At 39.3% G+C, this 18,415-nt stretch overlaps 1 protein-coding gene across 6 annotated transcripts; it reads right to left on the reverse strand.

The window, feature by feature from the left end:
* Window positions 1-9,741: 9,741 nt before the first annotated feature.
* Window positions 9,742-12,920, reverse strand: LOC144715865 (Major facilitator superfamily protein). Of its 6 annotated transcripts, none has more exons than XM_078590871.1 (5): window positions 12,712-12,920; window positions 12,483-12,567; window positions 12,167-12,358; window positions 10,813-12,020; window positions 9,742-10,340 (listed from the first exon to the last, which is right to left on the reverse strand). In XM_078590871.1, exons 4-5 carry the CDS (start codon window positions 11,877-11,879, stop codon window positions 9,905-9,907), a joined length of 1,503 nt encoding a protein of 500 aa, XP_078446997.1. In that variant the 5' UTR covers window positions 11,880-12,020; window positions 12,167-12,358; window positions 12,483-12,567; window positions 12,712-12,920; the 3' UTR covers window positions 9,742-9,904. The 6 variants fall into 6 exon arrangements, with proteins under 6 accessions (XP_078446997.1, XP_078446995.1, XP_078446994.1 ...); XM_078590869.1 differs by having other exon boundaries at window positions 12,483-12,585; XM_078590868.1 differs by having other exon boundaries at window positions 12,483-12,647.
* Between the last annotated feature and the right edge of the window lie 5,495 nt (window positions 12,921-18,415).

Genomic DNA, 18,415 nt, shown 5'->3' on the forward strand with positions numbered 1-18,415 from the left:
AATAATCCTTACATTATCTTCTTACTGAAAATCTAAAACTTGAAAAAAGTCTGACTTGAAAACGAATGAGTTTACTTGGTTAATGTGCTCGCATGAGTTGACTTGAGCATTGATTTGGAAATCAGATTTTAATCTGATTGATCGATTTTGACTTAATTGGATTACAATTCTTAGTAAAATTATTTGGGTAAATATTATCTTAATACCCACGTCTCTTTTCATTTAATTTAACCTAGTTTTTCTGAGTCAACTGTTTAATGAAAAATCAAGGCTTCCTATTTGTGTATTAAATCTGTACTCATCACCACATACATTTGATAATTGTTTTTTGATTTACAAATTGTGTGCTAAAATGATAGTAGGATTTGTTCCCATCAGTGCTCCTTAGAAAAAAGATTTTATTTACTTGGTATGTATGAATACTTGAATGGTATTATACCAAATTATCAATCAGGTTGATTCAAATCATGGATTTATACGTGGTCGTTACATGCGAGACACGAGAAACATCTTGTGGACTAGCAATCGTACTTTTACTATGACATACGAGTCCCCATTCTCCCCCATTCTCAGAAATTCAAGATGTCTTAGATCAGCTGCAGCAAGGAAGTTTGAAGAAAAATTGAGAGGCCGAAATGAGGTTTGGTCCCTTAGTGTGAGAAAAGAAAGCTCAATGAAGATGATGTGATGAAGTACTTGGCCAAGACAACTAAATATTGACAAAGAGTTATCTGATGATTTCAGAATGCTCTAGTACAATCTCAAATGAGAGGTTTGACTATTGACCATGTCCTAAGTCATTCTAGGAGCATCAAACGCATGAGAGATTATAGTTACACAGTAATCGATGACGCAAAGGTTTCATGAGTAAGTCAATACACTCATTTGTATCATCTAGAGCACGAGGAGTAGCTTGGTACCATGTAGACAAAAAGGTTGACCTATTGATGGGAATAAATGGATATGTGAATTATTAATCTATTTTAGGATATGTATATTTAATTTAGAAGGAAAATAGAGGTTATGGGGACACTAGAGTCATTAATTTGTCTGAAACATTGGCCTAAAGGGTCACACACAAATGACCTCTCGGACATTGGAATATATACTCCAAGTTTAGGGGATTTTATCAAAATTTTGCACCTAGTATAAATAAGGGAAAGCCTTGAAAAAAAACTACCCAGGGCATAAAAGTTTAGGAACCTACCTCTTCCTTTCCCTTGACTCATTTTCTCTTCTCCATTCCCAATGCAACTGGAACAGTGTAGCAATGATGTAAGAGCACGAACAGGGCTTGTTAAGATGGAGGATATTCGATATGTCGAGGGTAGCGTGGGTACATCTAGAGCTGGGACACATGAAAAGTTCAACCTACCTCTCTAGATGAATCGAGAAATCATGCATTTGATCCATGCTCTAGTAATTTGATCATTATTATGTATATGTTGTAATGGACTTGTTACTTGTTTTGTGTTGTGTGAATTGCTTTAGTTTAATCCCTGTCAATGCCATAAAACATAAAAAATATCCCGTAAAGTTTCCGAAGCACATTCTATCTTAAATTGGAATCATAAACCTTAAATGCTATTTTAACCCAAATTTATGATTCATCAATCTATAGGAATGGTTTTCTACATTGAGATATATATTTTTCTCTATACACATTGGTGCTGCACATGGGGATGTACTGATGTAATATGATGTAAAAAGTCCAGTAGGTTCAATGTATATGCAGCCACATAGTCACACACAAATGCATAGGTAAGTGTAAGATGAGCAGAGGTACATTGCAAAGCCATTAAAATAATAAGCAATCTCACCATCCTATTGAATAATGTTTGTGGCCAGCATCGTGGTATGTAGAGGCTTGATGAAATTTAAATGCATCATGAAAGTATGTCAGTTTTGGGATCATTTTATCCATTATCCGCATCTTTATATGAATTTTAATCTCATGCATTAAATTTAGTGTTTTGGTTAAAACAAAACTTTTAATGTAATTTTTTCATAAATTAAAAGTGTAATTATTTTCATGCAAAATAAATTTTTTAAGTATTAATGGGTTAATTTCTTTCTACTAGTTATTCAATACTTTACAGGACAAATTTTCAGTGAAAAAATAGTAAAAATAGGGTCGAGTGAGCAAACAGGTCAAGCACCAGCAGCACTCAAGCTGGCCACATGTAGGCGAGTGCAAAAGACTCAAGCCTGCCTATAGTCGGCGAGCGCAGATAGACCCATGCAATCATACACATTTTAAGATCATTTTGGAATCATTTCATGTGTATTATCTTCAAATTTAAAGGAATTTGCATCTCATGCACTAAATAGAGCAATTGATAAAACAATGCGTTGTTAATTTAATTTCTGCATAATTAACAAGACTAAGAATTTCATAGTAAAAATATGTTCAAAACATTGTTAATTATTATGAGATTAATGCTCTATCTAGTATGTCAGTCTATAATTTTGCAGGTAATAATTCAAACTTGAAGAAGGAAATAGAAGAAGGGAGAGATAAAAAAAAATCATATACATATAAAATATATATATAATAATAATAATAATTTTGTGTTAGTGGCCAGCTGAAGGGGGTAGAGCCGACGGTACTCAAGCCAGCTGCCAGCCAGCAAGTGCACAGCACTCAAGCCAGCCAACAGCCGGTGAGCACCACCATACCAGCAACCCAACAGCTAGCCCGCTTACAAGGCACACAAATAGGCCCCAAGAGGCCCAACAGCAGGCCCACAAAGGTGAAGGAGAAGTCCGCGTATGTTATAGAGGGTGTCATTTATTTTCAATCTATTATATCGGTTTATAATTTATAGCGTTTCATATTTTTAATATTTTTGATATGGGATTATGTTTGACTGTTTCTTCATCTCGCATCGGGCCGGGCCAAGAAGGAACAAAAGATTTTCATCCCAATGGGCTGTGCTACTTAAAAAACTTAGAAGAAGTGTGATCGGGCTTCAAGCCCACCTGGCCCAAAGCCCGTGTCGTTTCGAGCTATTTTAATTAAATAGATTGATATGATCTCATTCATCCGATCTTCTTTAAGAGGATCAGACAGTGAAATCTATCTCGGGTTATTTAACTTTTTAATTTCTTTCTCAGGCCTTCTGATTGGTTGTCGTGACTGATGCCTACAGGGTGGCCACATGAATGGGCAAATCATAAGATGGGGCAGCTGACGATTCATGTTGAATAGGATGCTAACATGGCTGGGGTACACCAATTTTGAAGAGGGACCATGCCTACAATTTAATCGCAGCCGTCCGATCCCTAATGAAGAGGATCGGACAGCCAGGGGCAATTTCGTCCACCTCCACCCCTGGTCCTCGCCGCCCTTGTAGGATGGTGGTTTTGGGCAGGCCCCCCGGGGGGGTGGGGGGGGAGGGAGATCACCAAGGCTATTGGACTGCCTGAGAGGACCCCAAGGCCGACAAAGGCATCGAATAGCCTGGGAGGTCCCTCCTAAGCCATTAAAACGAAGGCCCCTAATTCGGTATCTTATGACAAAAATCTAATTGTGGTATTGGGAGACCTGTCATGTGGCGAGAGGAACTCAGAGAGTACCATGACACCTCTCTGAAGACTCCAATTTCCCAGGACAGCACCTAAGGAGTTTTGGAACTCCCTAGATTTGTGCCAACACAGAGGAAGGGGTGAGGAGAAACACACCGAGGTCAAGGGGCGGCGATCCGCACCCCTAATCTCTGACCAACTGAGTCAGGGAGCTTCAAGTGAGTTCTAAAACATTCTTGTGTAGATCTTGAGTCCCTATTCATGTTTTTTTTCATACCTTTGGTTGAAAACATATGGTTAGATTGATTTCATCATCGTCTAGCATTGGAGCATTGTTTTGGCATTTCATCAAACACTTGGTGATTACTTGCAAAATACTCATTGATTCATATAAATTCCTTTTGATTTATCTTATAGAAAACTTGTAAAAAAATATAAAAAATACACCCCTGTTTTCGATCTCGATCGGGCATTCTGTCAAACATTTCTCAAGTGTTCGACAGAACTACCACTTAAATCCTGAATTTATGCTATAAAACCGTATGAAATATATATTAACTATATATTAAATTATATGCATATGTAAGCTATCTTATGCTTCTATAGGAGACCCTATACTCATATGTATACTTATTAATTACTATTACTATTTCCTTTATCCTCTCTTAATCTCTCTATAATCACATAGCTAATTAATTATAGTATAAACTAGATAATCCCTATGAACTTATCAAACTCTCTCGTAAAGCTTAAACTCTTAGGATATATATGTAAGTATTTCTCTATTGCCTTCGTCTGCATCTTAATAGATATATCATTCCTTGTTCCTCCTATCTAAGGTATATATACCATTAATTAAGTAAACCTCTAGCCTCTATTCATAGAACTTTACAATTTTATATATCTTATTAAACTTCTCTACTTATTCCATTACTTATACTAACATTACTCATAACTCTTGCTCCATCTCTCACTTCTTTATAATTTCTAGTATCTATGATATATATAAATAATATCTGATATTCTTTCAGATCTAGCTCTCTTATATACTTAACATTTGCTACTTACTAACTACTTATCTTCTACTATTCACCATCTTCATTATTATATTATTAGTAAAACCCCTCAACTACGCAACAATAAATATACCTCTAAAGGCCAGTCCTAGTGGAGATGAACTTACTCTAACTATAGGTCTGAGTGGGTTTCTATATTTTTAACAAGTTTATTTGATTTTAGACAAATTAAAGTTACAGCGACATTAAAAACCCCTTATCTACACAAATATTAAATATACCTCTAAAGGCCAGCCCTAGTGGAGACGACCTTACACTAGCTATAGGTCTAAGTGGGTTTCTATATTTTTTACAAATTTATTTGATTTTAGACAAATTAAAGTTACAACGACATTAAAAATTAACACGCAATTTGATTTCATCAAGCACCACCACACCTAAGGAGCTGCACAAGTGACCCTAGAAAGAGCCCACAAACCCCATTGGTAGATGTGGACACGCGCAAGAGGAGAAGTGTGAAGTTATTTTGAAGGATATCCTCAGTCAACATTCATATACATGTTTCATTTTTTAATAGTCTCAACATGGGATAACGCGTCACACACTTCTTTTAGCTCCACGTCGGGCCAGGTGAAGGAGAGAAGAAAAAGATCACGACCCAACGAGCCTTAATCCAAATAGAATTAGTGAGAAATTATGATCGGTCTTTGAGCTGACCTGACTCGAAGCCCATGTCATATCGAGCCGTTTTAAGTAAGTGGATATAATCTCAGCCATCCAATCTTCTTAAGCAAGATTGGACAGTGAGATTGGCTTTGTATTTCCAATTCTCTTTATTTTTATGCTCAGATTTCTAATTGGGTACGGCCGACGACGCGAATGGTGGTGCAAGTGATGAGTGGATCAGAGCACCAGCTTCTGGCTGGGGGGGGCCACGGGCCTGATGGGCTGATGGACTTTATATGATAGGGTACACTAGTTAAGAATGGATCCACGGCTGCAATTTAATCACAAGCGTTAACCCATTCTTAGGGAAATCAAACAGTCAGGGTACAAAGATGTCCTTTGCCACCCTATAAAGTCAATTTTTTAGGTATAACACCCCATCTTACCATAGGAGAAGTAGAAACGGGGGGAGACCCATTCTGGCAGCGGGACGAGCAAGAGGAGAAGGGTGAAACTTCTTCAAAAATCTCAATGGATGAGGACAGCTCCATGGATAGTAGAGGGAGACTCAAATCTACACGAGCATGGGGAAGGACGAGCAGGAATGCACACTAGCATTTTGGGCTGGCAAGAGGTGCCTTTAATCTGGTACCTCTCCTTTGCTAAATCTGGTAGAGAAGTGATAAACCAGAATTTTATAAATATGGTGAGAAAATTCAAATCAAACATTAAGGACATCACAAGAACCTTGTTGTCACTTCCCCCAAGGGCCAAGTGGTGCTCTTTCTCCAGGAATCTTGATTGCCCTTGAACTCTCTCTTCCAAACTCTTTTAGAACAAGAATGGATCAAATGAATCTGATGTACTAGCCTCCAACAATAAGTTGGGAGCAGAAATCCAATATGAGATACAAAGAGAGGGGAGAAGAGAATAAATGGAAGTGTCCTAACTCTCCCAGTCATTGGATTTAATTCTAAGTGATTGGAGATCTAGGATTTCTTGATTTCCAGCCTGGAGCCACGTGCCCTCGTTCTCAGTTTTGAAAATATACCTTTCAAATTCAAATTGTGGGTTAGTTCTACAATTCCTGCATTCAGTTGACCGGGACTTTAAGGATGTTTGAATGGGCTTCTAGAATGGGATTTTTATGTATTGGTCCTCTTATTATCTATTAGATTTATACTTTCCTCCCATTTGTATCTCAAATTCACCATTGTATTTACCTAAATCCTTTTTATCAATAAAACTCCAAGAAGATGTGAGAAATCCACTTAACTCAACAGAGTCAAGTGGGGTTAGTCTAAACAATCAATAACATATTTAAATATAGAGCTTAGGAAAATAAATCATAAACTTCTCATTTTATTCATAAATGGTGAATAATGGTACTGCAAATCTAAAATATGTAATAAAAAAGTATAAAAGTACTATTTCATTGATTTAATTTGGTGTTATCAAGAATCAGTAGCAAAACAAGATACACTAGATTCATTTCAGTTCAATCACCTATCAAGATTGATTTTGTAGAGATTCAGTTTTGTGATTTTGTTGCAAAATTTTATCGAGCACCTTGTGAGTGTTCCAGGATATTCCCCAATCAATCTAATTTCCTTCTCAATTTTACCTGATTAAAAAAATCTTAAAAATTACTTGATGTCGGACGTCGTCAAGGACGTCGTCCGGTCGACACCGAATATGATTGTTCGCTGCCGATAAGGGATATGTATCAGATAATGGCAGTGTCGTTGTCCGACACTTACCCTAACGGGTATGTAACTACGTGATGCGGAGTGCCCTACGTGTCATACGTGCAAGCTCCGACTTGAGGGAGGCACCGAGCTCCAAGCTTGGACGGGAGTCGCCGAGTGACGGCGGTGGTAGCCTCTCGAACCTCGTCCGAGTGACGAGGACGTCTACGCCCTAACGGAATCAGTCCGTAGGGCTCGCACGTAATGGATGTACTCGTCCGTACCGGTAAGACACTCAAAGTCGTAGTTGTCTCTCGTTTAACCTCTCTTACCTACCTAGCCCGAGCGCAGTGGAGACGGGATGAAAGAATACTGCATGAGAATAATTAAACGAGCGACGGGAGAGGATGACGTACCTCGTCGACGGTGGCTCGTAGTGCAGGATCTCATCTTCGTTGGTGGCGTGTCGGAGCGGGTGGGGCGGAGAGGCACCGGAGTAGACACGATAACTCGACAGGTGGAGTAGCACTGGAGCTCTTCATAAAGGACAGCTGAACACTCGTTGAGGATGTCCTGCGCTCGGGGCGACGACATCTTCTGGCGGTGAGGAATGGCCCCCCCAGGTGTCATTCGTCGAAACGTCGCGGGTCGGCGATGATTGGCGGGGCGAGGGGCGCGGAGGAGGTGCTCAGTGATGGCGCCCAGTGAGGTGGCAGCTCGGGGCAACGGCGTGCCCAATGGTGGCGTCCGGCGTCAATGGTGGCAGCCGCCCTAGCGGTTGCGGCGGCGTCTGACGTTGGCGATCAGCTGGGGCAACTGCGGCTGCTTCGGTGGTTGCGGCCGGTCCGGCGACTACGGTGGTGCTCGCTGTTGGCGGCAGCGCCCACGGTTTGTGGGGAAGTCTGCGGTTTGCGGCGGCTCCCGAGGCTGGGGCGTGGCCCACTTGGGTGTCGGTGCCCACCTCTGGTGGCGTAGGCACTACTGCTGGCGGGGCGCATGTGGCTTGCGGCGGCCCTCGTTTGGGGGCGGCTCCCCCAGGGCATGGCGGTGCCCGCGGCTTGCGGCAGCCCGCGCTTGGGGGTGACCACCACTTGGGGGCGTCACCTGCAGGCGCAGCGTTGCCCACGGCTAGGGCAGCGCCTGTGGCTAGGGTGGCGCCCGCGGCTAGGGCGGTGCCTGCGGCTAGGGTGGCGCCGCGTCTAGGGCGGCGCGCGCGACTGGGGGCAGCACCCGTGGCAGCACGGTGCTTCTGGTGGTGCCCGCGGTCTTGGGCATGCCGGCGGCAGTGCAGAGGTGGCCCCATTCCGTTCTGCCCATTCTCTCTCCTCTCTTCTCCTTATTTTTTCTTCCTTTTTTCTCCCTTTTTTGTATTTTCTAAAGGGTGAGACCAAGAACGTGAAAACAACACTCTGAAATTTCATGGTCTGAGAACTTAGGGTGCCCATCTCCTCCCTTATATAATGGGGGAAAAATGGGCTCCTAAGTGGGCCGTAAAGGTTCCATTTGGGAAGCCCTTATAAATGGACTCCCCTTACAAACAAGACGAAAACAAAGGGGAATAAAGGGGAAATTAGAGGGAAATATGAAAAGCTGAAAAGGGGAGAAGCAAGGGGAGAAGGGTTAGAGAGAAGCCCATCCCCCTCGACGGCAAACGACGGACGAACGAAAGACGTCGTGAATGCGACAAAATACAATGACAACGGGACGGACGAGAACAGAAAAGACAAAAACACGAGAGAGAGATGAGAAAAACAGAAAAGGAAATGGAGCAGCTTCACCCGGTCTTCAGCGTCGAGGGCGCGCGGCGCGGATGACGTCGATGACAACTTTTGATGGCGTGCGCCATCATTACTTGATTAGTATATTGACCTATACAAACTACCAAAAACTAAAGCATAGTATAAATATTAATATTCGTCTTTTTCATCCTATTGAAGTTCCTTAGCCTGTCCCTATACATCAAATTAAATACATTCTTATAATTTGATAGACACTATTCTCCTACTCACCTCTCTTACTCTTAAATTCTAGTATACAAATATTTCTCCATACTGTTATTATTTTCTCTTCTACCTAAGTTCTTCTAAAACGAAACAAAATTTTAATATCTCTATCTAGTTAACTTGACTATCCTAAAAATTCTTCCTATGTATCTACTTAAGTCTCTCTTAAATTAGATAATCCCTATTCTTCTACCTATCTTTCTTATTCTTAATCCAAGCATATATATGTGTAATTCAATGTATAACTCTACTGATAATAACCTCTTTCCCCTGTCATAAGTAATCATTAATTTCTTCTTCATTATTCTTCCTACTTTTTACAAACTAAATACTTGTATCAATTAACTTATTGCACTTTGTAACCATAAAATTTTACTCACTATCTAACTAAATCTTAGCATCCATCATCATTATCTCCATCTCCTGGCTTACTTATAAGTTACTATTAGTTAAGTAAATTACCTCCTATCTCCTTTCAATAGTATTTTATTATTCTATCTATTTCAGTAAGTCATTGTTTACATACTATAATACCAATATTTTTTTGGAAATAAGGGAAATACCAATGTTTTTGTATGAAATAATTGAAATACCAGCGTGGATTTCAAAATCATCGTAAACGTGCCTGAACTGTTTTAAGAAATCATAGTAGGTTATCAAAATAACTATACGTGCACCCGTATAGGTTTGCATACAAATGTCATATTATTTATTCACTCAAAATAGAGTGAGTCATGGACCCATTAGGAATGCTCACATTAAAGAGTTCTGACTCCCAGTCTATCCAATCCTTTATTATAAGAAATCCATGTTTGAGATTTATTCAGCAGTACTCGAAACTCTGGAAATGTGAACGCAGTATAGATACTATACTCGATGCCGACAGGGAATTAAATGTAATAATTAATACAAGTATATTCAGTGACAGAGAAATGAATCATGCGGAATCCACGCAGTACACTTCGGACCCCTAAATCTCTTTGAAAAACCTCCAACCGTTGGATCAAACATCGACAGTCTTCAGCTCCAAAAATCTAGATCTCCGCGTTCGGAAGTCAAGCAAGAAGAGAAGTAGAGTAGATAAAATGCAGAGGCAGCCCCATACCAAGAACGTCGTTTCATAGCACTTAGCTCCCATGCAAATACCCCGTTCGTTCTCTCCCTTTTGGTAGACAAAGGCAGCGAAGAAGCCAAAGACAAATGACCCAACAGGTATATTAGAGACGACGATATTATGGTTGATGCCAAAGAACTTCGTGCCGAAGAGTTCTGACGTAGCCGAAGCGGCAGCGGAGGTGATAGCGCCTGTGCATGTCCCTATAACTGCGTTTCCCACGTATAGACACAAGTTTCTAGGGTTAAGTAGCAGGCAGAAAGCTCCAGCCATGGCCGCCGTCAGCCCTGCCATTAGCGCTGGTCTCCTCACCTCATGCTTGTTTCTATCAATAAGAAGAAGGTAAGTTCAATGGAAAACTTAATAATGAATCAAATAATTAACAAAATGTGGAACTTACTCTAACAAGGGTAAGTTAACAGAATGTGGAACTTACCCTAACAAGTGTAAGTTAATAGAATGTGGAACTTACCCTAAAAAGTGTAAGTTAATAGAATGTGGAACTTAAACTAACAAGTTTAAGTTAAATGATGAATCAGTTAATCAGTGCATGAATCAGTTCAAAACTTGAGTGAACAGTAATGAAGTTGCTTAATCAGAGAATCTCAAGCAAACAAGTGACGAAAGGACTAGCCAATATTTATTCGCGTCTTCTCCATCCTTAAAGTTAACCCCATCAAAATTGGAATTTCTTTCTCCCATTTTAGTTCAGTGAAATTATTTTATTGGGATTGAATGATGGCTTACAATCGATACCAACACATGCCATAACTTACCAAGAATTAAGAGATAATTACCGTAAGCAGGCGAAGTCCAAGAGGGAGACCATGCATCGCCCGAAGAAGCTGAAGGCAAAGGCCAAGGAAACCACCGCCGAAGTCTTGGAATGGCCCCTAGAATCCACAATCTGACCTAAATTATTCAAGTAGACAAGCCCCACAGTCGCCCCGCACAGATACCCAACGAAGTAGAGCCAAAACTCAAGCGTCCTCATCATCGCGCTTGGAGCCACCTTTTTCTCTTCCTTACCGTGTTCCCATTCTTCTTCCTTTCCTCTATCTTCATCGGCGTTATGAACACGCTGCCTCTGTGCAGTCTCTCTAAACTTAGCCGAAACCGGGGCAATAATATTGACAACCAGGAGAACGCCAAACGCCCACAATACCCACGCTGACATACCCAACAAGCTCCCCAAAACAGCGATAACTCCAGTCGCCATTGCGACGGCAAACAACATCACAAACTCTTCATCCGATAACGATACCTCTTCCGCCGAGACCACCCTCGCCATGGGCAACACAAGTACAACAGTCACCGCGGGAACGACTGTGTTAAGAAGAAGGATAGCCTTCGCCTTCTGCGACGGTGAAGGCCGTAGAAACGCGTCTGCGATGATAGCGTAAGCCGCCGCGCTGAGCCCAGAGTAGCTAGAGGAGAGCCCAATCGCGGCTCGGGCTTTGGATTTGAAGTTCTTAAGGCAAACTTCGTAGCAGACCGTGTTCACCCAGCAGGCGGCGTTCCCCGTTAAGGCGCTAAGTAGAAACACTTGCCAGTAGGCTGTGGGAACGAGAGCCTCGCCGACAGTGATAAACTGTAGGCCGTAGCCCAGAAGGCCGATAACAGCGCCGATAAGAAGGACAGCCCATGAAGGAAGATAGACCACCGCTATGCCGGAGACCCAAGCGAGGAGTTTGCCGGCGTCTGAGGCGAAGGCGAGTGTGTTGAGGTGTAACTGCGAGATGGAGAGGAGTTGCTTGAGATTGGAGGAGTAGAGGGGGAAGTCGGAGCTCGCGCCGTTGCCTAGCTGCAGCCAGAGGACCGCCACGAGGCTAAGCCAAGTCGCTGATGCTGAAGACTTCGCCATGGTGATTTCTGCTAAGTGTTTGGCCTATTTGGAGGAGCTGTTTTCATGTTCATGAAAGCGGGTGCTTCTTCGTTGCTGGATATGTCCCCCGCCATTAACGCTTCAAACGTTCACGTTCGATCGCTGCCGGAGGCTTCGTTTCTTTAATTTGATGGAAAAAGCAATGAATTTACGTCAGGCCAGTGAGAATAATATAATATTGATGGAAAGATCAGAGACGGCTTTCAGAGTTATTTCCCGTTCGGATTTTGGTAAAAAGGATTGTCTGATTATCACTAAAGCCTTACAGATGTTGACAGATGAGGAAATCTTTGTTGTATTCCGAGATGAGTTCGGGGAAAGAAGAGAGAATCGTTTTCTATGATTGACGCTCCATCTATAGATGGCAAGAAGTGCTCATATTCGACCACAGCTCCGAGGTAAACTTTGCTTGATTTAATGGAAAACGCTGCGAGTTCACGGCAGACCAGCTAGAATAACTGAAAATGGATGGAAACCACACCCAGATTTCTGATAAAAAAACACATTCCCCAAACATTGAACTATTCCCCTTTGGGATAATGGTAGAATGGAAAAACTGTTTATCTTTAAAACTCGACGAACCTTGACAAAAGAGCAGATCATAGCAGATAATCAATTAATCTTGGACTGAATCTCCGTCCATGGATAGCAAGATGTCCCAAACTTCCTGTCACATCTTCCTTCCCTGATGAACTCTAGGACGCATAAAAGCTCTATTTTTTTGCTAGCACAAGAGGGTCTGTTTAACTACGCACAAGTCCACGACAACGGTGAGTTGAAGACAGCGACAAGGAAAAGAAGGAACACGAACCTCTAGAAGAAGGCGACTGTAAACTCCACTCCGGCAGCTTCCAAGACGCCTGCTGAGGATTGAGGAAGACCCATTAGGCAAGATCGAACTGGTTGTTCTACTGTTTCATGAACAGACGGCGCGCCTTGGCAGATTCTTTAAGGCTTTTTCAACTACCGTCTTCATTTTCAAGTGCAGGCTTGTCCCGAAGCGCCGGGGAGGGTAAAAGTATATGTAGAAAATTTACGTCATCCTCCATGTTGGAGTTATACTTGGCTGGCCTTGTTGAAAGAGGCTTCTGGATTCTGATACATGTTTTTTGTTCTGCTTGTGCCCTGGGACAGAGGGAAGTGGCTGACTGGGCTAGCCGGGCTAGCCGAGGTAGGGAAGTAGACCCACCTTAGACTTTTAATTGCGCTCCAATAGAGTGATGGACAAGTGATGCATGACTGAGGAGTGCTGAAGACACAGGTCAAGACGTACGACAATAATGCCTACCCAGGGAATGGGAACATGGTATACCTGACTGCTGATAATCACGAATAACATAATTTTAGTAATAATCTTATTACAATGTATGTGATTATTTTCATTAAAATGATTATAAATGCATGCTAATGAATCTAAAGCTACTTTTTATCACCTTTGAATGAAATCTAAATGTTTCTCAATTTTATGGTATTCTTATGGAATTATAAGACATACAATTCATAAGTTTATTGATTAAGAAAATAATTTAATGAGTAAAAATAGTTACTTCTTGATTCATTTAAACATTTCTCAGGTTAAAAATACCTTTTCTTTAATTTAAATCGCTCTGCCAAATGTCACAACCAGATTCATTCGGATTGAGGCTAATGATTACCTGAAATGAATGATTGAGGTCAGCCAATGATTACAATGCATTCCTTAATGTATTTTTTATTATTAGTTTTTACACGAGAGGATGGGTAGCCAATAGAAAAAATATAGAATTTCATAATTAATGCCTTCTACCTTGAAGGACACATTGTAAATGGAGAAGATCCAATGTATGTTTTAGCAATAGATGAACCTGCTTCCTTAGATGCTTCTGTGTACATTGCCTAACACCATTTTGCAAAACACAAATTCATTAAAACTGTCATAATTTCCTTTTTCTTTTATACATTTTCGTGTTTAAGTAAAGAAATCAGACAGAGGCAGCATTTACAACATAAAAAATAAGCTCATGATTGGTTTTTTTGGCACTTTTCATTAGATGTTTCTGCACCTAATCAAAAGCATTTTTTGAGCCACTAATTAGCAACATCTTGATGAATTCAAGGACACATCTTAGCGCATGTTTAAGCTTAATTCTGAATGTAGATTTGTACGCATACTGGTCAGGAAATACAAGATTATGTACCACACTAAAATATTGTGAGGAGGATCAAGGAGGACAGAGAAATAATCAATGTCCCATATTTCTCCAATATCAGATTGTAATATATGATGATGTAGAAGGTTCTTTGGGCTCCAATAAAGGATATTTCTGTAATTCTCTCCTCTATACATCCATGGTCTTGAATCTATGAATAGAATGCCATCCATGAAATAAATACAGTTTTGGATCTTGTTCCTAAATATGAATATAGGAGTGATTTGTACATTTAAGAACTTATTTGGTTATGTTCTTGTATTTCAAGCAAAAATGATTAAATAAGAGTTTATTTGATAAAAAATCGTGAAAAAAACAACCATTGGTCCATTGAGCATATGATAACGAGTTTTGTATGATATTTTACCTTTTTACATTGATTTTTGTCTCAGTTTTGTAGGTTTAATCTCAGATGATAACCTTGCTTTTACACCTTCTGAGTATCACCGTAGACTCACAACATATATCAATATTTGTCACTAGTGGCAGCAATAAAACTGCGTAACTCATCCCACTCGGTCTTTCACCATTGAATGATGTCATCTTCGTCACATTCTCCAATGGTACAACCTCTTAATTTCCTTTACCTCACTTAAAAACATGTTCACCATTATTTCAACTCATCGAGCACTACCAAAGTGCACATTAAAGGAATTTAATTTTAACTAATTGTTATGTCTATCCAGACAATTTCATTAATAGTACAGAAAGATTTGTATTAAATTTGAATAAATTACGATGAAAATATTAGATAATTTTCACACCTTCCTGAAAGTAACTAGTGATTTTTGTTTCACTTGTCTAATTTTAGTCATGTAGCGATATATAAAAACGATATAAAAATCCTAAAAATAGAAATTCATTAAAAATTAATTTTTTTAGCAATACTTGTTCCATGTGGATTTGATCCTTATGTCTCTATGAATTTGAGGAAAAACAAAAAAATATTATATAAATCAAAAACCTTAAATGATATATTTAACACCTATCTCAGTTTTATGAACAATAGTGATGCTCAATAATTGGTAGGCTTTCTGGTGCAATGCTTCTTGTAGGCTTAGGCTTCCAACGATGAGCGGAGATGGGACAATGTGCACCCTACTGCCAAGCTAAGCTCAAGTAAAAATGGGTGACTTGTTGACTACAGGTGAGCGGGCTGAAGGTATAGACTATATGTAAGCAGCGTGAGGGATAGACACGAGCCTCCTATAGGCATACATGCTTATAGAAGCTGAAGTATAGATAATGTGCATGTGATTATTGCATGACACTAGGAGCGACAACACACTTGGTGTATGCGGTGTGTATTGCTTGTTGTAGGCTTTCGATAACAAGTTGAGATGGGGCAACATGCTTACTACATGCAAGGTGAGTGTAGGTGGCCATTTGAGACATACCGATCACGAGCAAGTGGCATGGGGGTTATATAAAAGGCTCTTATACACACACAATGTGCCAGTGGCTGTCTTGGTGCGGTGGTGGAAGCTGATAATCTCAATTTTAGGGGTTTTAATTTTGTCGTTGGTAATTGGGATTGTTCAATATAAATTATATTTAGCCGTACTAAAGACTATTTAGTTAGTGATGAGGACGGATCGTCTCCTCAAGGAACAATGAGTAAGGACTTAATTTTCTCACTCTAGTGATTATCGGTATGAGAAGAGATAAATATGAGAATAGAATAGGTGAAATAGTGACATCAAGGAAATATAAGTAGAATTACGCAAAGTGTTATGGGAATAAGGTGGATGGTGCGACAGATACTATAGTGATTGAATGCACAACCGGTATGATGATAAATATAGAGATGAGATAATGGGGATGTAAGTACGATAAATGACAAAGGAAAAGTTGATAAAAAACTATAATTAAAATAACGAGGACATTGGGAGAGAAACAACGTAAGGCGAAGACACTTATCTTAGATTCTTACGTTCCGCCAGGATCACGATGATTTGTGAGTGCCGGTAAGCTCCCCCTCTTCTCTTACGCTTCTTCCCACTCACCCAAGACACCAAGAACACACCAAGAATCACTATAAACATCAATGGATATGGAAGAGCTTTCGAACTGAAATTCAGTTTTATAGTTCGTGGCATCACCCTTATTACCCTTTACATATTTCTTGTCACTATTTCGAACTGAAATTCAGAAATGAAATATTCAAAAGAGATAAATAAACATTTTCCATTACACTAGCAGTTTCATTCCATTACACTTATAAATATGGAAGAGCTTTATTGTTTCCTCTATAGACATTGGGGGTATGTTCCTTGTTTTTCTTAAGTGAGCTAAGTCTTATCCTATTTTTGAGTGGTTCCATATATATAAATGACAACAATATGTGGAATACTTCGGTTTGTTATGAGTTATATTTTATGGTATTAGTGATGCGCTGATTGATAGCCAAGATCAACCATGAATAGAATTGTGTGGTTGTCTCCTATGCCCTTCTCACCTGATCGACATCTAGGGTCAACACTGCATACAGTTGATGGCCCATTACATTTCTAAATATGGAAGAGCATGATTGTTTTCTCTATGAACATTAAGGTTATGTTCCTTATTTTCCTTATGTGAGCTAAGTCTTATCCTATTTTTGAGTGGTTCCATATATATAAATGACAACAATATGTGGATACTTTGGTTTGTTATGAGTTATATTTGATGGTATTACTGATGAGCTGATTGACAGCCCAGATCAGGCATGAATAAAATGGTGTGGTTGTCACCTATGCCCTTCTCACCTGATCGACAGCCAAGGCCAACAATGCATACAGTTGATGGCCCATTACATTTGTAAATATGGAAGAGTTTGATTGTTTCCTCTATAGACATTGGGGATATGTTCCTTATTTGTTTTGAGTGAGCTGAGTCTTATCCTATTTTTGAAATTTTTTGTATATATAAATGACAATAGTGTGTGGAATATTTCGGTTTGTCATGAGTTATATTTTAAGGTATTAGTGAGGAGCTGATTGACAGCCTAAATCACTCATGAATTGAATGGTGTGGTTGTCTCCTATGTCATTCTCACCTGATGGACAGCCAAGGTCAACACTGGAAACAGTTGATGGCCCATTACATTTGTAAATATGGAAGAGCTTGATTGTTTCCTCTATAGACATTGGGGGTATGTTCCTAATTTATTTTGAGTGAGCAACAATATATGGAATGGTTCCATATATATAATTAACAACAGTATCTGGAATATTTTAGTTTTCTATGAGTTATATTTTATGGTATTAGTGATGAACTGATTGACAGCCTTGATCAGGCATGAATTGAATGGTGTGGCTACCTCCTATGCCCTTCTCACCTGATGGACAGCCAGGGTCAACACTGGAAAAAGTTGATGGCCCATTACATTTTTAAATATGGAAGAGCTCGATTGTTTCCTCTATAGACATTTGGGGTATGTTATTTGTTTTGAGTGAGCTAAGTCTTATCCTATTTTTGAAAATTTTCATATATATAAATGACAACTGTATGTGGAATATTTCAGTTTGTCATGAGTTGGATTTTATGGTATCAGTAATGAGCTGAAAGACAGCCTTGATCAAGCAAGAATTGGATAGTGTGTTTGTCTCCTATGCCCTTCTTACCTGATCTACAGCTAGGGTCAACACTGGATACAACTGATGGCCCATTTATAAGCATAAAAAGATGTTATTTAATAAGAATTAAAATGTGTCATTAGTGTTTAGACTTATTCAACAATATCTCCAAATTTACATTAAACAATTGATAAAATAAAAAATGAGAATTCTGTTGGCATGCATGGAAGAAATTATCCTAAAAACATCCGAATCAACTTATGATAAATATTCAATTAAAAATTAGAAATAAATATATGTTTCTTTGAACTCTGTTTAAGATTTAAGAATTTATATGTTTTGATAATTTATTTTTTGTAATGCTTAAAAAAAAAACTTAATTTATTTATCTTGATAAATATACATTGTGAAATGTTGCGAAATTGAAACATTCCTGCACATAGTTCAAGCTACTGAGTGTTGTGATATGCAATAAGTCAAATTTAGGGTACAAAATGGCATTTTAAGGCTCTCATTTATGAGAAAATATTTATAGAATTTCCGTATGTACTACGGGGAAGTTAAAAGTCAAATTGGCCGAGTAAATTTTGGTTAAATAAATTTAAACAATATTTTTGTTGTCTTAGTTGTTTTTTGATTCACAATTCCCGTGAATAAATCTTGTCTGAATGGAGGCAAATCATCAAAAATTAATTTAAAAAATGAAATGAAAATTATTTTATTATTAATATATTATGATTAATTTTAAAATTTTTTTATGTTTTTGGGA

This window comes from Wolffia australiana, chromosome 19 (assembly GCF_029677425.1).
Source record: "Wolffia australiana isolate 7733 chromosome 19, ASM2967742v1".
Lineage (NCBI taxonomy): Eukaryota > Viridiplantae > Streptophyta > Magnoliopsida > Alismatales > Araceae > Wolffia > Wolffia australiana.